At 51.5% G+C, this 22,374-nt stretch overlaps 1 protein-coding gene across 1 annotated transcript in view; it reads left to right on the top strand.

The window, feature by feature from the left end:
• LOC105189220 (acid sphingomyelinase-like phosphodiesterase 3a) overlaps window positions 1-22,374 on the top strand; it is a 77,658-nt gene that overhangs the window by 42,601 nt on the left and 12,683 nt on the right. Inside the window, exons 2-6 of the mRNA XM_025299528.1 lie at window positions 1,384-1,457; window positions 3,957-4,025; window positions 5,918-6,089; window positions 10,857-11,062; window positions 12,676-12,872. Coding sequence (XP_025155313.1) covers window positions 1,400-1,457; window positions 3,957-4,025; window positions 5,918-6,089; window positions 10,857-11,062; window positions 12,676-12,872 — 702 coding nt within the window. The 5' untranslated portion in view covers window positions 1,384-1,399. The remainder of the gene's footprint in view (window positions 1-1,383; window positions 1,458-3,956; window positions 4,026-5,917; window positions 6,090-10,856; window positions 11,063-12,675; window positions 12,873-22,374) is intronic.

Genomic DNA, 22,374 nt, shown 5'->3' with positions numbered 1-22,374 from the left:
CCTCGGCCCCGACGGACGAAATCCTTCCGCGTCTTTCGCGACTCGCGTGCGAGCGTTCGACCGAGAGAGTCGAAATCTCCGGTCTGGCGACCATCTTTGCGCGCGCGCGCGAGCGATTGCGAGTCGAGCATTGGGCGACAATTGTCGCCGAGACGCCCAGCGTCTCTCGCGGAGCTAAGGCTTATCTCAGCGCCGTTACCGTCTTCGCCGGCTACACGCGTCGCGCAATAGGCCCCGCCTACCGCGCGGCCTGTATTATTATAAAACGTCTCGCTGCTTTCCTCCTCACCGAAACTCCGGACTCCGACGAGCCCTATCCGCGCAAAACGCGTAGCGACGACCGCGAACCGCGGAGTTCGGCCGTTACATGTCGTACGAATTGCTCAAAATTTTCTGCCACGACTCCTGCAAGCTCCACGAAAGTGTAGACGTTGATGAGACGTCGAGGGGAAATAATAAGCTTTTGTTTCTTAATTTCACTCGCGACAAGCGCTAACGATACACCGCCGTCATAACGAGTAATTTTCCTCGGTTAATATGTTGGGAAATGAAAAGATCGACGGGTTATTACTTTCGCAAAACGGGTGAGAAAAATGTGTTGCATTAGCATTAACTTAAATCCGCTGATCGCGGGGCGCATTACCTGTGCTCATTGTTGCCACTTTCGAACGGCTGCATCTCGAAAACCGAGCTTTTGCGGACGTATGTTTACCAAGATCTTTTTATCCATTCTCCAACACGTGGAACCTGCCCTGCAAGTTTGCCGGCGGAGAGTCCAGATATACACCCCGTATAAATCGATAAAAAAGATCAGCCTTCTGTGGCTCGAGTTTAAAAGCGGCGTGTACGGCGCAGGGTGGGAATTATCGAACGGCGGCGGTGGGGTAAATAAAGGTCGCGAATGGCGGTGCCGCGATCGCGAATTTCCGCGGCGCGTCGGAGATCGATTTTCGCCACCTCGTGTGTCTTGGAAATAGACGACGGAGCGCAGAAAAATCCGGATCGGATCTGAAATTCGGTGCGTTTACGGGTGAGCGCGCTTGCGAAATTATCCGCGGCTCCCGCTATCCGACATTAATGGCCGACCTATTTGCATATCGCGTTTAAGCTGCGCGGAGCGTTATTCCGGCTTAATACCGCACACTGCGCGCGGGAGCATATATACTTATCATCTCTTATAACTCCGCGAATATACCGTTCGTTCGGCGCGCGAATACTCTATCTCGCAGCCGACTTCTTGCCCGCAATCTCGCGGGAGTGGCGGGGGTGGCGAGCTCCCGATATCGCGGCGAATAAAACGCGATCGTTATCGCGACACGCCTATCGCGATCGCACATGCATCTCTTGCTTGCAGCGCAACACCCAAACGATCTGTAATTGCAGGTACCATTCCGGAAAGATGATACGCGACTACCTGATACTGCTCTCGTGGCTGTGCGCGGTGCAAGGGAAGATAGGCAAGTATTACGCATTCTCCGCAACTCCGCAACGTATCGGTGAACACGGAGAAGCGTCGTAACCGGGTGTTATACAAGCAGATTTTCAGTCGATGAGCAAGTTGAGGTATCAAGGTATTTTCAGAAGCCTCCTTTTAATCGCTGAATGACCAACGAGAGATCTTTCATTCGAGCAAAATCTCCAACTGTAAAAGTGACTGGAATAACTTACTCAACGCGAATGAAAGTTTTATTGCGAAATTTCAAGCGACGCGGCAAACGAGGACATCCTGTCTCGATTATGTATGGTTTTTTAGAGCCGTCGCCGAGTGGGGCCAGATGACATTTTTTGGTTGAAAATTCTCTAGAGACCTGAATTTCCAAGCGATCATCGACACCAATGGATGAGGTTGATCCTGAATAAATTCCGAAGTGATCTGTCTAGCCGAAATTTTGAAAAAATTATCAGGGTTCAAGGTTCATGGTTTTTTATGAGGTTTTAGGGTTTGTCTTAAAAGTTTATCGTTTAAAGTACAGTGTCTTGGGTTCGACCTCAATGGGTTCGAGTCTATGGATACTAAACGCGAGACCCCAGAACTTATAATCACCTTTTAGAAAACTCAGAATTTCAAAGCTCATCATTTCAGCCCACATTAAGAAAGAATTGAGGATTAAAATCCCTCGGTTTTCTGCTCAACGGGTCTATATTTGATGTTTTCGTGTTTTGGGCGTATGAGTTTTGGGTTAATGGGTTTCTGGTTCAAGATCAATAAATCTCAAGGTGTTTGTCGACTGTTTTCATAGTTTCAATCCGCTGAATACGCTATTAAACAGAAATAAGTGTCGAATAATGAGTATTTCACAAGTTTCTCGCATTTAATGATAATTTATCCTTTTTTGAGACTAGTAATTCGAGAAAAAAAATTTTTTTTTTAATTTTAACAAGACAGATCTCTTCGGAATTTATTCAGGATCAACCTCATCCGGTGGTGTCGATGATCGGTTGGAAATTCAGGTCTCTAGAGAATAATTTTGAACCAAAGAATGTCATCTGGCCTCACTGTGCATCGGCTCGGTAACCAATATTTCATTTTATCATTTTCAGCTACACTCGCACTACACTGACACGAATAGAAGTAATAATTTTATCAACGAACACATTTTTCTTTCGCACGAGATCATTCGCTGCTTACAAACAGCGGGTTCTCGAGAGCCTTATCGGCCACATTCGATTCAATCAGAAATTAATTCCAGCAAATTGGAGTAATCGTGGAATGGTGAAAGTGAGGATCGCACGTCCGACAGAAGCACAATGCGGACGGAGGAAACGTGAAGCGGGAGGAAAAGCGCGTAACAGCGGATGTAATGGAGCGCTTAAAATTATGACTAGAATCAACGAAACTTTTGCACGGCGTTTCGCACCTCTCCATACATTCATACCGCTGTTGCTGCCTCGCGTTTGCGCGTGCTTATTTCGCGATGTTACCATTAAACGGATTGTTTTTACAGATTAAAATTGCAGCGCCGTAATCGATACGATTTCCACGGATTCTTTGCCGGTGTGTGTGTGTGTGTGTGCGCGCGCGTGCGCGCGAACGTGCGAAAAGAAAAACAACCAGATTAATACGCGGATCATGGCGAAATTTGCGTCCGATGCCGCCAGATTTTTCCGTTTCGCGAATTGCGACCGACGACCGACGGTCAGCGCCAGCGGTCGCGGGTAAAGCCGCAGCACGCTTTAATTTCGCCTTGTGAAATTTCCTCGTATCTATTACCGTTTTCCGGCTGGTAATCAGTCTCAGTTCCGCGGGACAACTTGCATAACGTTCCGGCGTGGCGGTGGCGCTGTCCCGGCGAATTTTTCGCCGGGACAGCGAAATTTCCATCTGCGAAACGAGTTTCGCCGTGTGTGCACACTGCCGGCATTCTTTTTCCCCTTGCTCTTTTTTTTGCCTTTGGTGTAGACACGCGAAAATGATCTCCGTGTTTATTTGCGACAATGGAAGCGCAGCAATTGGCGTGGGATACATTTTTTTTTTCGCATATCTACGGCAACGAAAATTGAACTCACCGATATCCCGCCGGGGGTTTTAATCCGTGGGTTATTTCGACAAGCTTACGCGTTGGTTCGCGGGGGCAAACTTTACGGGACGCAAAAAATTTGTTTATTTAAAAAAATGTGAAAACAGCGGGCTTTCGGACGGGTAAACTAAACCTCTTAATAAAGCAGCGCGTCGCGGTGTTTGACATTTTTGCGCCGGTTTGCTCGCGAGAACGAGCTCGTTTTATTTTGCATCATGCTCTCGGGCGTGTGCGTGCGCGTGCGTCGCCCTTTTCGAGATATGCGTGGCCGTCGATCGGGGCCGACGGAGCGTGTTCGAGCTGCAATTAAGTGCCGGCACGTGTGCTCGTCTGATATTGAACGTTTTAGAATTGATTCCGGCACTTAATGCGGGGTTCGGCGTTCTCCGTTACTTCGTTATTTACCGGCGCGATCGACGTCAAGTTCTCGTGTTGCAGGCTATTTCTGGCATATCACCGACATCCATTACGACCCGAAGTATTCCACGCAAGGAAACGCCGCCACCAGTAAGTAAACGCATTCCGTCCTCGTGCGGGGATTCCCAGTCGCGCTTTCACGCGAACCGGCCGCGACCGTGCTCGCGATTTCCGCTCGACTCCATTCGAGGAGTCGCTGCTCGGAGAAACGAGCCGTCGCGTCGTCGAATCGCGCCGACGATTCGGGGGATGATGCGTTCGCTCGCAGGCGCTCGCGTGCCGGCGAAGCGCGCAGCGCGACGCTCTCGAAGCGACATTCACCGGCGGTTTTATTTGATCCCGGGACACGCCGACACATGCAGCGACGGCGGCGGGTCACTCCCCCGGGCTCGGTCGCGTAATTGTTAGCGAATTTTTTCACATTTTATCCCGATCCAATTTCAAATCTCGTCCAATCGCTCTCACGCGAGTCTCATTCTATCAAATCTCATCCCGTCCCGGCTCGCGAAACAGGCTACGTGATCGCGATTTTGCGAAATTCGCGCCAAAGTTTTCACTTTTCCCTTTTTTCGCTCTTACCAGTCGGGGCGGAGGGCGGGAGGGGAAATACGTGATCGACCTGCCGATGCGGAAGTCGAGCCTCGACCTTAGCAGCCACCGCGCGGAGGCGTCGCTCTGTTGCCGCGGCGAACTTCTTGCCGAGTAGTCGCCTGCGTCAACACTGCCTGGTGCACCGATTCGCCGCGAATAATCTCGCGAACATTGCGCGCGGTGTACGAAGAGAGAGAGAGAGAGAGAGAGAGAGAGAGAGAGAGAGAGAGCACGCAGCGTGCGAATTCGCACCCTGTCGCGTGTCGCTGCTTGTGTGTACGTTCGAAGTTCACTTGTACGTCACTTCCGGCGTGCCTTGCTGATTCCTCCGCGTTGGATTTCGCCGGCGTCTCACCTCGACGGGGAGATTAGTTCTCGCGCGGGATTTTCCTTTTTGTTTTTATCGGGCTGTCGCTCCACGGTCGAGCCGGGCCGCGCGATCAGACGAGTCCCGAGTTTTAGCGAACATAACACATACGCCCCCCGGATCTTTATACATTTCATTCTCTGACGATCGCACGGACGAATTATTGTCATTCCGCTAACGGGAAGGCGAAACCGTTATTTACCCGGCCTCTCGCGCTGGTATTTACCGATCGTTTTAAAGTACCTGGCGTGTCTAGCTGGCACGAGACTTGCATGAAATAGCAGTCGCTTAAATTACCACACACCGCCTACCCTCCTTCCCGCCACACTCTCCCTTCTCGGCCGCCCCGCCACCCTTATTACAGCCTCGTGTCATTCGAACGTTAGCCGGACGACGCGAGTCGAAGCTAAGCGAGCGCGCGCGACATGAAGTCGGGCAAGTTTTATTTCGAATAACGAGATAAAGAGCGCGATTAAAACTTTGAGATTCATTCCTGTGATAACAAACGGACTTTTTTATTTTCTCACGCGCCCTCACGCGTATGAGAGTCAGCCGAAGTTCTGTCGCTCGTTAAAATGTTCCGTCGCGAACACTGGCGCGACGGCAGGAGAGAAAGAGAGACCTGACGTTATATCGTCAATTACGGGATCCTCGATCCTGAGGAAACCATGCCGGCCGTCGACGAGGGACATCTCCGTCGGACGCCTCAGGTCGCGAACGAGGAAGGGCCTCGTCCCAGCGGGATTTTCGTCGACAATTTGATTCCAGTCGGAATTTAGACGACAGTTGATCTGTTTCCGCCGCGCGCATTAATTCCACTCGCGTAGCAGTTGCAGCGGATTCATTTGAATTTTTATTCGGCTAAAAAGTTTACTCGGCTAACATTCTTCTCGCGCGGTGGTACGCGGCGCGATTCCCGCGATCAGCGCTTTTTCCACCTCCTCGCCCCGAACACCCTTCCGCACTTCCGTCGGCCGCTCCGAGGCGCGCAGGGGTCTCCTCGTTTACCGAAAGCGTGTTTCAGTGTGTTGGAACACGCGAAACAGCGTCGACGGCGGGAGGATAAGGCTCGACAGGAAACTGGCGGGCGAGTTTGGCGACTACAGCTGCGACTCGCCCTGGGCCCTCATCGAATCGGCGGCGCGAGCGATGAGATCGAAGCACGGCGAAGGCATCGAGTTCGTCCTGTGGACGGGGTGAGTTGGACATTCGCTCGGATCTTTCGGCGCCGCGCCGTGACGGGCTGGATATTTCGCGGATTCATCCAACTGGCCCGGAGACAATCTTCTAATTGTCCCGAGCTGCGCTCCTCCCCGACTAGAAAGGAGGAGGGTCTCTAAGACCTGTTTTCGGCACCCTTCAAAATTGGACCAAAATGGCTGGAATCACTTCCTTATGCCTTATCCTTGGAAGTAATATTTAGTCAATTCCAGCCTAAACGGAAGTATTTAGAGTGTAATACTTCAAGTACACATGGTGCATCAGCGCACCCGTATCAAGCATTTCTTTGGAAAACTAAGCGTTTCTGAGAAAAATGTTTCAGATCAAAGTTGTATGGTTTCAAGGAGGACATAAGATGGTGTCATTGGTTTGACCTTGGATAGTCATTTGAAGGTCACGTGAATGTCGATTTCAATATTTCATATAGAACCCCCTATTTTTACATATCTTGTAGCTTATCTCGAGAGCTTTCCAAAACGCTATCGTAGATCACGTAGAAACACTTATTACAAATACTTCTGAAAGAAATGACTGACGTATTTTCTGCCGCAAAGCTAAATACGAAGTTTTGAAAAGAACTGTTTGAAGAACTGTATGCACCTTTTGAGCAACTACGATCCCTTAAGCTTTTAATTCAATAGCCCAAGTTCTGCTTATGTCCATGGCCTTATATCGGACCCGATCTCACATCTTAATGTCAGAGATACACAAAATGCGTACCCAGGGACCTGGTTACGATAAAAATAAAACTAGTTCTTGTCAGAGCTGCTTCTCGAGATTTTCTTATTACGCAAAAAGATATCTTGTTATTTTTGAGTTTTCCTTCTTTATTTTTTCTCTTTTTTTAGTTTTTAATCTTGCATAATTATTCAGATTTGTTCTACAGTGAATTGCAATTTATAATTAGGCGTTTCCAATATGGCAGAAAATATTAATGTTCCTGCAAACGAAACAATAACTATTCCTTTTAGTAGGCCATCTATGACACATAAATGCACTATCTGCAAAGCTAAGTCGCCGCTTGTTGTTGTACCATCCCTGGCTAAACTTCGGGTTTTTGTTAAGCGTGGATTGATAATTGATAAAAAGTGACAGACAAGGGAACTCACGTAAATCCAACACCCCACTCTACGTGGCTTCTTAAAGGAAGATTACGTTTACGATTTTACCGTTCACGTGTGGAGAATCAATAAGAATAAATAATACGATTTCAATCTCGGATCTCCTTAAGTAACGTTTCTACAAATCTATCTGTAAGAATCCTTGTAACTCGCAAAGTACTTAATGAAAAATGACTTAGTTATAAGTGTTTTGGAAAGCTCTCGAGATAAGCTACAAGATATGTAAAAATAGGGGGTTCTATATAAAATATAGAAATCGACATTCACGTGACCTTCAAATGACTATTCAAGGTTAAACCAATGACACCATCTTATGTCCCCCTTGAAACCATACAACTTTTATCTGAAACATTTTTCTCAGAAACGCTTAGTTTTCCAAAGAAATGCTTGATACGGGCGCGCTGATGCACTATGTATACTTGAAGTATACACCCTAAATACTTCCGTTTAGGCTGGAATTGACTAAATAGTTACTTCCAAGGATAAGGTATAAGGAAGTGATTACAGCCATTTTGATCCAATTTTGAAGGGTGTCGAAAACAGGCCTTAAGGACACCCTTCTGCTTTATCCCATGATCCTGATCAGGTTAACCTCATTTAGACATCAGGTCCCAATAAGGTGATACTATCGGGTTCTAGTATAAGTCATGTAACGCAGCGTGGATATCAGGACCTTAGTAAGGATTCATAGTCAGATCCTTATTGAGTTACCTTACGGAGTTACCTTATGGAATCCTTATTACGTTTTTTTCTCAAATTATGACTCCTGATTACTCGCCACGGCTATATTGGATGATGACATTGGAAATAAGAAATGACACGCTGAGAATCCTTTCATGTCATTTCCAAATAAAAAGATATTTGCATGAAATAATATTTTAGATCGCTCGAGTATACTTGTAAAATGTTTCGGTAAAGAAACATAAAATGAATATCATACGATCATAAAGTTTCACAAGGTGACAAGACATAAAGTGGTGTTAAAGAGGAAAGTTGCATGTCACGTTAATTTTACAACTATTTATTGACTGCTAAAGAAAGGATAGTTCCTATAGCATCTTACAAATATATTCAAGTGATCTCAAGTGTTTTTTCAATGCAAACATCTTTATATTTGGAAATGACACTCAAAAATTGTTTTGTTAAAACTTGATAATGCAAATCATATTAGCTACAATGAATAAGATCCCGACAAGGACCTGATCAACTGAACCATATTATATGATACACTAGGTTGGTACATTAAGCTCCTAATGTGGACCCAATCATTATAACCTTATAAAGGTCTTCCTTATTCATTTGTCGTTAAGATATTATAAGGAATGACTTACTCAGGATTACCTTTCATTCACCCTATTAGGTCCTTATCAATGTTAAGTGAACCTGATCAAAACTTCTAGTCGAGTCGTGTCCCCCTCAGTTTCGCTCCGTAGCGATTTTTGTCTCTCATCCGCCGTCGCGTGTCAAACGAGTCGATGGATTTTGAGAATGCGGGCGAGAGCCCGCCAGAGATTTTTCTGCGACGGTCAGATGCCGGAGGTCTGGCCGACATTGAGCGTTTCTTTTCGCGCCTCGCCGCAAGCGAGTGCACTCTTAGCGAGTTTATTACTGCACGTGAATTCTTGCGCTTCGCGGGGATTTGCTCAATTCTTCGCGATTGCGCGATCTCGAGGCTCGAGAAATACGTCGCGTTTCGCGATTGCTCCCCTTCGAAAAAATCGACTCGTGCGATGCCCGGGATGTTTCATCGTTTTAGCTGCCGCTGCTTCAAACCTTCTTTTTCGTCCTCGTTTCGACCTCGCCCCGTATACATGAGACGCGATAAAACGTCCGGATCGTTTGCTGCGGATTATCTTCAACATTGTGCTGGCAACACCGTCAGCAAGTATGGTCAGTCGCGATTATTCAAAATATATTCCAAAGCGGGAAGAGCGGGTATGCAATGGTGAGATAAAAGCTCGGAATGTCAAAAATGAAAAAAAGAAACTAAAGTCGGCGGAGATAAAAGTTCGGCCGGGTTTTCTATCAAGCAGCCTCAAACAGCTTTGAATTTGCAAAATTTGCGAAAGAACGGAACAAAAGCCTTTGAGGTGCGGCACACACTGCGTATAACATTGCGTAGCATTGCGTTAGAATTCGGCGTTGCGTGGCAACGCAATTTAAATTGCCGGCGAAAGATAACGCCGGCGTGTGTATATCCTGCAAAACATGCGGAACAAGCACCGTGTTCCGTCGTTATTATTACCACATCGCTGTTATCGTTAATCTTGCCGGGAACACTGATCTTGCAGTTATTGTTATTGCTAACCTACGTTATATTTACCCTTTGAGCAGGAAGAGAGAGAGAGAGAGAGAGAGAGAGAGGGAGGGAGGGAGGGAGGGAGGGAGGAAGCGGCGAGACGATGGATAAAACGTATTTGAAAATGTATTCATGTGAAAAATACTCTTCCATTTTACAATAGTCAAATAACACGGCGGCGCGGCGGGAGCGGCGCACGGTCGTTAATAATGACTGCTAAATGATTCGCCAGCGTATTATAATTTATTCACGCGCCTTCATTTATTATCGATAAAATTATAAACAAAGTCCGGCCTGGGTCCGAGCCGGGTTACTTGTTAATTCAGTCAATAACGCGCCGTATTATGCCGTGTTTAATTGATTACCGTTAAATAAATTTACTTTACGAACGATTTACTAGTTAGAAGCGCGCGACTTCCCATTAATTACCGGAAGCGAGGAGTGCAGTTCCGCTGACCGGTATAAATTGCGTCCACGAGCGATGGCTTTCTAACCACTTAGCGTTGCTTCACTGCGCAATTATCGAGGGCCGTGGACGTGCGGGGATACAACGTAGCGGAAGCTGCAAGGAAAAAGGAGGAGCGACGCGATCGGTCGATATAAATGTATTTGACAAATCCCAAGACCTGATCAACGGCGACGGGCTCGATCAGTCGGCGCTGCCTCCTTCGTCCATGACACGAAGAACATACGAGAGACAAAGAGAAAGAGAAAGAGAAAGAGAGAGGGAGAGAGAGGGAGAGAGAGAGAGAGAGAGAGAGGGAGAGCGCGCGCACGCAAATTGCTCTTTAAGAAAAGCACTCGCTCAGTCTGCACCATTGTTTATGCCGTTTCCAAGACGCGCGCAGCCGCTATCCTTCTCGCGCCAATTCTCCCCGATCTTCGTCGTCGAGGCGGCGAAGGTGACGACGCGACGGAGGCTTAATCAGCCATCAGTTATCGTTGACACGGCAATTATCAGCGTCCCGTGCTCGGCTGACAACGTGTATGTACGCGCGATTCCGTCGTTGTCGTTGTCGACGTCGTCGTTGTCGTCGTCGTCGTCGTCGTCGTCGTCGTTGTCGTCGTTGTCCCCGTCCTCGTCCTCGTCCTCGTCCTCGCTGTTGTTCTCGCCTTGTTCGTGGCGTCGCATCGCGCAGCTTCATCTCGCGACGCAACGGGACGCGACGCGACGCGACACGACGCGTCCTTATTTCCCGACGTTTCCTCTTCCCCGTCGTATTTATCAGCGATAATCACCGGGCCGACACTCGGTCCTGTAATCCTCGGCAGCGCGCGTTCTGTGTAACCAGGACTAACGAGGCTGTAACTACTTGTTGCAGTGACGCGCTGACGCGCACCGCCGGCATGAGCGTCGAGCTGCGTCTGCAGTGTTTGCGAAATCTGACCGATCTGTTGTCCCGCACGTTCAAGGGACAATTCGTATTCCCCGCGCTCGGCCACGAGGACATCGGCGTCAGCTACACGCAGCTCGCGGATATTTGGCACCAGTGGCTACCGCAGGAGGCGCTCGACACCTTCGAGAAGGGTACGTACTTCTTCCGCGCGCGCGCGCGCGATGCGCGATGCGCGAGGCGAGCGAATGTACCGTGTTTGCGAGGGCTTCCCACCGCGGCCGGCCGCCTCGTCCTTCTTCGCCCTCGTTCCTTCCTCCTGCCGGCGCCGCAGAGCATTGTGGAGTCGTAGCCTCTCGTGGCTGGAGGATTCAAGCCGCTGCAGCCAAGCAGCGACTTACTCGGGAGGAAGAAATGGCAGCGAACCCAACTGAGACGGCATCCGACGTCCGGTGTGTGCGGGCACGGATCTCCTCGCTGTGATACTCCGGGGACCGGAGCCGCCATCGAATGCATTTATGACTTTATTGAGAAGACATATTTCGCGGGCAGAGTTGCCCGCGAGCTATTATTTCGAATAAGTACCCTCGATCTATGGGATGCAATTCAACGTGGTTACTTCCTGGTCCGCTTCGCAGGAATACAGCCCTCTACCTCGGTAGTTTACAACCGGTGCTCAGAAATTTCCCCCCTCTTTCCCTCCCTGTTTCTGTCGCCTCCCCCCTCCCCCCCCGCCCTCTTACACTCTGAACAGTTTCCCACTAGTCATTAAGCGTCAGTTAAATTTTCATTCAGCTTTAAAAGCCACTTTGCACTAAACGTTCGCTCGTTACAGCTATTACGTTAACAGTTTTCTCTCTGTCCGGCCTCTATGCGCGTCGCAGGACGATGTAAGGACGCGATATCGATAGCTTCGTACGCTCGAACCGGCGCGAACTCGCGCGACTCGCGCCATGAATCCGTAATTGTAATCCCGGAATATTAATTTAAGGATATCTAAGGATAACGATAACGGCGTGCGCTTAGGAAAAAGATAGCCGATAATATCCTTCCGCGGTAACAACGCGCTTTGTTTTGTATATTCCGGAGCGCGCTCGCGATGAGAATCTAACGAAGGCGGGAATAAAATTTCACTCGTATAAATTCCGGGGCGGACGCGGGAATATAAAAATTCGTTCGTTAGCGGGTGGAAAATTCAGGCGGAGATTCAGCTTTGAAGGAAGGTGTACGCATGCACACCTCCTCGTTCCGAATCGATCTTGAAGTTTTCTCGGCGCTGCATTCGGGCTTCGGGCAAGTGTATAAGCGTAAAATTCGCCCGGTCCCGATTTCAAAGTAACAATATTGCGTCGAATAACTCTGCTCGCGTGCAATATCTGGCTGTAATCCGAGTAACGGCCGAGAACTAGCGCGAAGCAGCCCCGCGCGCAGCACGGCGCTGCCGGCGCATACCGTCTACCATCTTTGCCCATAAGTGCGTACCTACGATATTATGCATTTAGTGCCGCGCCGTAATGTATTAATGTTCGGAAAGAGGCAGAGATCTTACCGCCCCGGAAGCTGCATAAATGATCGCGGCGAACGAGAGTCTCGTGCCGACCTTTGATTTCGAGACGCGCGCAACGGCTCGCTGTGCAATATTTATCGATACTTCACTCTGTCTCTCCTTCTCTCCCCCTCTCTCATCCTCTCCTTCTCTCCCTCCCTAGCCCTCGAAAACGTTACGGCACAAAGTAAGCTTATTGGCGGGCATAAATTCGCCAGGGCTTTACCGCCGGCTCGGCGCGCTATTCAAAATTTGTTGCAGCCGGCTACTATACGATCGAGCAACGCTCGAAGAAGTATCGGATCGTCTTCCTTAATACGAATTTGTGGCTGAATCCGGTGGACAGCCGTATGCTGCATCGCGCCGGCAGCACCACGGTCGATAACACGCAGGATCCTTTTGGCCAATGGTTCTGGTTCGAGTCGGTGCTCGAGAATGCGCGGAAGAAGAAGGAGACGGTAGGTTGATCCTGTACAATCTATGATATTACCGGTCCTCTCGCTATCGCCGTGCGTCAGACGCATTCTCTTTTCGCCGCTCCTTCCCCTCACGCTTCTTCTCTCTCTCTCTCTCTCTCTCTCTCTCTCTTCCTTTATTGTCCGCTCTCTCCTTTTTTCTCTCTCTCGCCCCTCCCGCTTTTTATTTTTTTTCGCTCCTTGTTCTCTCTTCTGTCCTCGCGCGGTGTGTTTTCTTCTCTTCTCTTCTCTTTCCTTTTTGCCTCTCGTGTTTCGGCAGCTATATCGCGTCGTCCCGGCGCGGATATACGGCGACGAGATAATTCCCGACGTCGTCGTATATCGTTTATCGATTTCTGCCGGATAAGGAAGCACCGTGAGCGATTGAGGCGAGTCCTGCGGTTCGGATGCGGACAGAAACTAGCGCCGAATAGAGAGAGAGAGAGAGAGAGAGAGAGAGAGAGAGAGAGAGAGAGAGAGAGAGAGAGAGCGAGAGAGAGGGAGAGAGAGGGAGGGAGAGGGAGAGGACACAGGCGAGCAACCCGGCCGAGAGTCTCGATACTAACCCGATCGCTGTGAATCGATTCTTGTTTGGACAGTTACCCCCGCCGGGGTAATGGAATTTTCGTCTTTTAATGCATGTGTCGCGTTATTTTGCCAGCGATATCGATCGCCGCCGACTCTCGTGGGGCTTCTCCCCTCTCCCTCCCTCTCTCTCTCTGTCGTTCTCACTCGACAAGCTCGGAAGTAAATTAAGCGAAAGTATTCGACGGAACACGACTATCTTCGCTGTACGTAATTCGATTTTAAAACAAATATCGACCACGCCACGACATAAAAGTCGCACTGGAAACTTTGCATGTTCGTCGAACCGTGCGTGTGTGCGCGCACGTGCATGTCTCGTGCAAATTGTACGAGACATCGAGAGGCGATACGCGGACGTGCGGGAAGAGACATTTTCACCTGCGAATCGCGAACGAATCGCGTCGACTTGTTCTTTCTTTCTTTCTTTCATCCTCCTCCTTTCTCTCTCTCTCTCTCTCTCTTTCTCTCTTGAGATTGGCGGTTAACGCGCTTCGCTTAAGAGGAGAAGAACGAGAGAGATGAGTTAATTGAGCGGGGCAATTAGCGCGCGGGACTTGCCGCGATGAATTCAAAGTCGATTTTTCCTGGAAGTGGAAACGTCGCAGCGTCTATAATCCAGTCGAGTTACGAGCGATCGAGGAAGAAGCGCGCGCCTTTTTTCCCTCTCTCACCGCTGCATTCTCCCCTCTCTCTCTCTCTCTCTTTCTCTCTCTCTCTCTCTCTCTCTCTCTCTCCCTCTCTCTCTCTCTCTCTCTCCCTCTCTCTCTCTCGTCGCGAACGAAGCTCGCGGGGAAACGACGGACAACAAAATCGTGCTTTGCTCGGTTAATTGCAGAGATAAAGATCGCTTCAACCTGAAGCTGAAATTTTCATCTGAATCTCCGCCGCGGAGATACGTAACGCGGAAAATTGGAAAATTGCGGCGAACGCTGGCTTCACCCGACTGGTTAATCGCCGAGGGAAAATCGATTTCTCTCCTTCAGCGAGAGCCTACGTTAAAACGACGACGCGAAGTGTGCACGGAACACTCGATACACGGCGAATTAGTACGTAATATTGTAACAGGTGCGCCGCCGCATCGGGGTATTATAATTATTAGGTGTACCGAGAGCTCCATTACGACCAGGAATGATCGAAAGAACGGATAAAATCTTAACATTAGTCCGCGCTCTGTCAATTTTCACGCAACGTTGCTCCGCTGGCCGCTTGCCTGCCCGCTCGCCCGCTCGCCCGCTCGATCGGTCGGTCGGTCGACCGCTTTCCGATCGATGCGAAAGCGAGCAATGACGTTTCGAGTGTTGAATCGCGCTCGCGCCGTTATAACGAGCGCAATAACGCGATCGTTCGGCCGCAAATAAATGAAGTCCCCCTCTAACGAAGTCAATCGTCGATAAAACTGCGAACGCGAGTCGCGCGATACGATTCCCGATCGGGCGAAATGAATCGCGCGGAGCCGGTCGAAAGCCGGTTTCCTCGTCGCGCTCGGTCAGCGCCGATCGGGAAATACATCGCGGGAACGATGAAATGCACTTGGAGCTAATAATATCCCGGGCCCTCAGGATCAGGGCGAGCGACGAGCGTCGCCGCGATCCGATCGGCGTTTAACGTCGTTATCGCCGGCACATCGTTGCCGAGGTGTCGGCAGCGACGAAAGCGCAGATCCCCGAAGCGGATCGATAACTTCCTCGAATGAAATTTGCCGGCGATGTTAAGATAAGCCAGGCGTCAGCGTTCTTTTGTGCCGCTCCGTGTGTGTTGACACAAGTCCAAGTCGCGGAGCTGCAAGGTTCACGGGCGACCGGCGACGCGAGAGCGATCGGGGCTTCGCGCGACCTCCTCGCGTTCGCGTTCTCGCGAACGAGATCGAAAGCGACTGGAGAGAGCGCGGAAGGAGGAAGAACGAGGGAAAACGGATACGTACACGGTATACACGCGGCGTAAATGTATGCCGACGGAGTCGAGGTATTTTCGTTGGAGCGAACGCGTTAATTGCCTGCCTATCACGAAGAAACTCGGCTGCGCGAGCAAGCGGTACAAGGAAAAGGCGGGTGGTGATGCTAGAGTTGTTCTTTACACGTCCAATAAATTTCCAAATAGATTTTTAATCAGCGCCTAGGTCCGCGCGGAACTTGGCCAGCGCGCACCGCGAATATCCGCGATGCGAAACTCGGCAGTCGCTTTAGAAACGACTCCGTCCGGGATCCGATTGCGCGCTTTTCGAAAAGCCGCGCGTTTCCAGCCGCGAGATTAACGTGCGCGCTTCACATTCGATTAATATTTCTCTTCTCCCCGCCGCTTTCTCGTCCCCTTCCCTTCGTCTTCCTCCGCGCTTAAGGAAATACAATACGACGGCCGATAATGTAAATTTCCCGAGCAATAGTCGCGAGACGGCGATCTCGCGCGTCTCTCACACGCGCGTCTACTCCTCGACATTCGTTGAGCCTCGTGTTATATCAACGAATCGACGGGACTCGATTCTGATCAATGAACAAGCAAACGTCATTCTCGCCGCGATCGCTCGCGATTCTCCGTGCCCCGCCCGCGCGTCTCTCGATGTGTCGAATATTGCGACGCGGCAGCGCGGCGCGGCATCGCGCGCAGAGAATTCTCGCGATTACCGGCCCGCACTATATCGGGCTCGTCAAACATCGCGGAATTATGGCAAATATTTCGCCGAGTAAATATGCGGGCATAAAACAGCCTCGGAGGGCCGGGGGGGGGGGGGAATAGGCGACCTCGCGTGTCGCACGACAAGTTGAGTAATTGAAGGGTACCCGCGCAAGGTTATTACTCAGGTTCGCGCGCAGCTTATTGTTTCGCAAAAAGCGTGAGAAACCCAAGAACCGGCGGGGCGTTAGGGAAAATTTAAGGTGGCGTTATATTATCTCTCGACCGGTTAAATAAGCGTTTCGTCCTGCTGCCGCGCCGGGCGCAACGTGATACACGTCCACCCTCGCTTTTTCCTCACACCATGCTTCGCGAACGAGATCTACGATCTTCCTCGGCGACCGCGAGCGACGAGAGAGAGAGAGAGAGAGAGAGAGAGAGAGAGAGAGAGAGAGAGGAAGAAAGAGAAAATTACGAGATATTTATGAGACATTATTGATATTCGGCGTTGCCATCCATTAAATATATCCCGCGCGTAAACAGGATTCACAGTGACGTGTCATGGACAATAGGACGGAACGTGAGGAAATGTATTTAAATTTGCAGCGATTTATTAAAGATTCAGGAGTCGTTCGACGGATTAAAACTCGCCCGCCCGTCCGCTCGCTCTCGCTAACGTCCGAAACAGGGTATCCCCATCCCCCCCCTCCTCCGTCCTCATCCCGCACGTCGTGTTTCAATTTTAAGCGTATTAAACGAGAAAGCAGTTTACACGACTCCCCGGTAAGACGAGATCTGAGCAAGCCGAAACAGCTGTTCCTTTAATGCGAACGTTATTATGACGCTTCGCAGCGAGCAACTCTCGCAAGTACTTACGCTCCGACTGATCGCGCGCTGTTTATCCTACGAAGCGACTCACTTCGTTTTATTTACCGTTGTCCCTCAGACTCGTCGTATCGCAGCGCGTTGATTACACTCTCTATACGGAGTCTCGCTCCTTCCCCGCGCCCTCCCGCCCCTTCTCGATTGTTCGACGTTTAGAAGCCGTCCCGGGCAGCCGAACGTGACGCACGTGGAAGAACGTAGAAATTTTTTGCCGCCGCTGACAGTGTTTCGCGCCGGGCTCTCGCGATCGAGAGAGCATCGGCGCTGTTTGGCGCGTCATATTAAAACGGTAACGCGACAGAGATGTGCTTGTCACGAAGATAGATTTTAATGAAATAAATTTCCGACGGGCCGAATAAAATCCCGTCGATCGGCTCTCAATGAGATGTATGATTTATCAAGCAGCCCGTGTGTTATCGCCCGTCGCTTTCGTTCCTCCTCGTTCGCGCGCTTATAAATTACGGCGCACCAGAATACACGCGCCCGCCCGGACCGGCCCGACGCGCCCTGGTGGCAGATTAATTTCCGCGCGAGCGCGAGCGCGGGGATATTCCATATTTCCCAGGTTGGAAAAATTTCCTCGCGCGCACGCGGACGCGAGTAAAGACTCGCTCTCCCTCTCTCTCTCTCGACGATGACAGCGAAGAAGAAGCATCGAGAGATAGGAGAGAATGGACTGCCTCGCGAGGCAAAAATTCGGATTCCCACGTGGCGAGCAGCTCTTCATTCGAAGCTTATAATTATCTCGCGCCGAGGACGCACACGCAGAAAGCGCACTCCGCGCTTTCCGATTTTCTTAATCACGCCGCGCTTCGTCGTTCGACGGCTTATCGGCTTATCTCCGTCGCGCACACTCCTGCGTGGCGCGGCGCCGCGCGACGCGACGCGGCTCGACTGTGGAGCCGCCCGAATATAGATTTGTAATCGGAGCTAAACGGATACCCTCGCGGGAAGACGAAGCAAATTGTATAATCGTGTCGAAGATTCGAATGCAAATGGCGGGAGTTCCCCCGTTTCTCGAGGGCTGCAGTCGGGACTCTCCCCCGCCCCCTCGCCTTGTCCCAGGAGGAGAAGCGAGGGCATACGTATTACGTTCTCTCGATCCTCGCGATGGTAAAGCCTCGGTAAAGCGCGATGACAAATCGTAACGGCCATTCGGTACGCTTCCCGGGATATCAGAGATACCGAGGTGGCACGACCGATGGGATGAAGGGACGTTCGCGAATTTATCCTCTTCGATCAGCGAGGTAATTAGCTGGGCGCCCGTTCACTCGCTCTCGCCGGCTCTCGCCGGCTCTGCGAAAGCCACCAGGTATCGATATCGAGGCCCGGTATCGGAGCGAGCGGAAATCTTTCAAGTCGGGACGCGCGATATCAAATATCGCGCTGCCGAGGCCGAGGTTATCGGTTATCGATTACGCCGCGGGGCGTGCGGAACGAGTTCGACATACGCGAGGGAGATCCTTCACGCGACCGAGATGGCACGACCGACGATAAATTATGGAGAGACTTGGTATTCCATACACGGGCGCCGCCGCCGAGGAGAAAGAGAGAGAGAGAGAGAGAGAGAGAGAGAGAGAGAGAGAGAGAGAAAGAGAGAGAGGGGGGAGGGAGAGGGGGGGGTTCGTATACCTAAACCGTTGCACGCCACCACCATTGATCCCGATCGTATTAACCGACGAGAGAGAGAGAGAGATAGAGAGAGAGAGAGAGAGAGAGCAGAGCAGAGCAAAGCAGAGAGCAGGGCAGAGCCAAGCTGAGCCGTCGCGTTTATCCAGGACACTATCGGGCGCATTCACCTACGTGTGCGTTTCGAAAAGGCGCAACCCTGTGGGTCACCCCTGCGCGCGCGATGCATAACGCCACGGGTGGCAGTGTAGGTGGTGTAGTATTGCTGATGGCTGCTGCTGGTAATGGTGGCGGCGGCGGCGGCGGCGGCGGCGGCGGCGGCGACGGCGGTGGTGGTGGTGCTGGTGGTGGTGTTCCGTGTGTATGAAGAGTGACGTTATTTCGGTGTACCTCCGGCTACGTGCGCGCGAAACCACCCCACGTTTTTTAAATCTTTGATTCTGCACAGGTCAAAGGTCGGAAATTACTCGCGAGATTCGTCATGGCCGGCTATAGTAGCAGCAGCGGGTTTAACGCAAACGCCGCGCGATACGGCGGAAGTTCGGAGTCACGGCCGATGGTAAATGGATATTCGCCCTGGCTGTCTCTGGGTGGCTGTAAAGGGGAGGGCGGAGAGACGGGGAGACAAACAAACGAGCGAGGAAAGGATATTATGCCCGAGTATAGAATTAGAATATTATTATAAAAAATCTCTCCTTCTCTCTCTCTCTCTCTCTCTCTGATATTTCTGTTACGAAACTCGGACGTCTTTTTAAATCTCCGATTTGGCGCAGAAAGAGACGAGAGATTCGCGAGAAAGCAAAAAGTTTATTTTCACTGCGTCGCATTTGGAGCCCAACTGTGCGGCTACTGAAAAAGGAGCCCCATGATATATTGATAGCGAATGCGGCTTCCCTCTTGGAGAGACGCGAGCGCGGAGCTTGCTGCCATTATAATTAGACCCGGCGTTAAATTTAAATGTGGACGTTGCGAGAAATTTGTATCAAGTCCCTTTGTGCAAGCCCGGACTCTTCGCTTCGGAATATTTCCGCACGCTCCGCGCAATCCTTCTCGCCCCCGACACTGCTTAAGCTCGCGCGTGCGATAATAAATTGTTCGTCCGGCAAGTTTCAAGCAGCCGCGAACTTTGAACACGTGGAGCGAGAGATCGACGTCGGCCGGACGATAACGATCGAATAATAACGCATCTCGTGACCGGTTTCGATAAACCAGCCGTATTCTTTGCTTGATAGCCTGTGCGCGATATTCCGCGAACTCTCAAGAGACTCCTAAAGGTCTTCTACCTCCTCTACGCCCTCTCTCCGCTATTCTCTGCCCCTCTTCCTCTCCCTCTCTCTCTCTCTCTCTCTCTCTCTCTCTCTCTCTCTCTCTCTCTCATTCTCTCCCGAGAAGCTCTCAACGCGGATCAACGAGCGTACAAGCAAAGCAGCCATCGCACGGTAAGTCCTCTTCAGAGCGATGAAATGACCAGTAGGGTAATAACAATCGGAAAATGTAGCGAGCATTGCTCGTTGGCCGTGGCTCCGATAACCAGCAATAATTCTCCCGCCACCTTCTCCTTCTGCTCTCCTTCTGCTTCTCCTCCTCCTCCTCCTCCTCCACCTCCTCGTCCTCGTCCTCCTTCTTCTCCTTTCTCTCGATGCTCGCTCGACCGCTACTCGCGGACGCGCTCTCCGGGGATTTCCGGAAGAATTCTCGGAAAATCTTATACGTCCTTATGTGCCTGGGATAAAAAGGACGCGCGAACACAGGCGCAGAGACACGGAGATGCGGAAAAGGGAGGCGGCAGCAGCGGAGGGATGGGCGAGGCTGGGCAGGGCAAGGCCGAGATAGAAATCCGATTTTCCGTGGACAGATATAATCCGGCGCCGCGCCGGTGCCGGCTTCGCAAACGGTCCGGAGCGGGCTTTTCGATCCCGACATTCCCGTAGAAACGAGCGATATCACGGCGTCGAGCGGGACGCCGTGAAGAGAGCGGAGAGGAGATTGGGCAAGGCCGGCGTAAAGGGAGAGGGATACTCGAGAGAGCGCGCGGGTAGGAGAAACCGAGAAAGAGAGAGAGAGAGAGAGAGAGAGAGAGAGAGAAAGAGAGAGAGGGAGAGCCAGCAGGAGGATGAATCGATCGATCGTTCGTTCGTTCGCTCGTTCGCTCGTTCGCTCGTTCGCTCGTTCGTTCGTTCCCGATGTCGGCCAGATAATGCGATTACAAATTACGAACCGTTTAAGAGCGTCAGCGGCAAAACTGACCAATCAGCTATCCATTGTAGCACGGTCCAATTCGTTCGTGCCTCCCTTGAATGGCGCTCGTGATTCCTGCCTGCGCCTTCGGCAAAAGGCCCTCGGCGGCAATTTAAAATCGACGTCTGTGCGCTTTTCGCGCGATATTTTTCAATCTCGCGGCCGCCACCCGCCCGGTGATTCGCTTGTTTGCGGAGAGTGCGCTTTTTGCAGCCCCTCCTCGTCCGGGCCGGCCGGTCGGCCGGACGCTTTTCGCATTTATCCCCCGAACCGCAACACGCGCGAACGCGAGCGGCGAGCGATACAGCTCCAGCTCCACGTAACTCCAGACGCGTCGTCGTCTCTCATTCAATAGCACGTTTCGCGCCCGCGATCGCTGCGCCGTTTCACCTTTCAAACGGCCGCGCGCGGCCCCGCAATCGCATCGTCGCACGATACGATGCGAGAGAAAGAGGCTTCTCGGCAGAGAAGGACGTAAATATATACGCACAGAGGCATCTTTTCTCCCGCCCGCCGCCCGTTGTTCGCTTAACGAGTTTTTCGCCCCCGTCGACCCGTCGCTGGAAATGCATCCTCCGGGGGGGGGGGGGGGCGCCAACGTCGCGCGCCGATTCATCATAATGTGTATCAATTATCGCGGTTGCTCCTGCTATCGACGCAACGTTCAAACGGACGAATCGGGGCGACATTGATTTCCGTAATCGTTTTCGAGGGGCGCGCAGGCGTTCGTTCACGCGGATTACGTCGCGCCGGTATTTCCCGTCCCTCTCCCGCCGCCCTGCCGCGACATTCGCGATACTACTCTCTGTGCGCGAATTAGACGGCACGGTGCATGCTTTCGCATTTCGGCAATCCGACTGCATATTCGATCGGTCGCTTACGATTGCGCTCGCAAAGAACAGCGCGCGCGGCAAACGGCGAAACCGCAACGATCCCGCGGCCGCCATCGGAGGCTTTCGATATCAACTTACCGGCGATATTACGCCGGTCGATCTGTCGATCTGCCGCGAATCGCCCCTCCTAGACGGCGTACACGCGGCTGCGCGGGCTCAGTAAGCATGAAATATCGATCTCATAAATCAAGCGCGCCGGCAGATCAGTCGATTACTCTTGTTTGCTTACAAGCGCCGGAGAACGCGTCCCCCGGGGCCTCGGATTAAGAGCCTCCCTGTTTTAGAGAACCCGGCGAGCGAGAGAGCGTGGTGTGCCTTCGCTTCTCTCTCCCTCCCAGACCCCCTCTCTCTCTCTCGCGGCTACTTTTTCAATCAGCGCTCCCCTGTCGGCGCGCGACGCTCGCCGGCGACTTCTGGCTGAATTCGCGCTCCGCCGAAACGGCGGGACTAATTTCGCGTACGTGTCCGATTAGATAGCCAGTCCTCCGTGTCCGCCGGCCCTCCGTCGTCGAGACCCAGCCGCACAGCGTGATCGAACGGCGCGAGCGGTCGGCCTGTGTGTGTGCGCGGATATACATTGTGCACCGAAGCTGCCATTCGCGAGCGAGCGAGCGAGCGAGCGAGCGGCCGAGCGTCCGGCCGGTTTGCCGACGCTAACGAGACTTCCT

The sequence above is a fragment of the Harpegnathos saltator genome, unplaced genomic scaffold (genome assembly GCF_003227715.2).
Source record: "Harpegnathos saltator strain DR-91 unplaced genomic scaffold, Hsal_v8.6 scaffold283, whole genome shotgun sequence".
Lineage (NCBI taxonomy): Eukaryota > Metazoa > Arthropoda > Insecta > Hymenoptera > Formicidae > Harpegnathos > Harpegnathos saltator.
The sequence above is the reverse complement of the archived record's forward strand: the minus strand, read 5'-3'. Positions and strand labels throughout refer to the sequence as shown.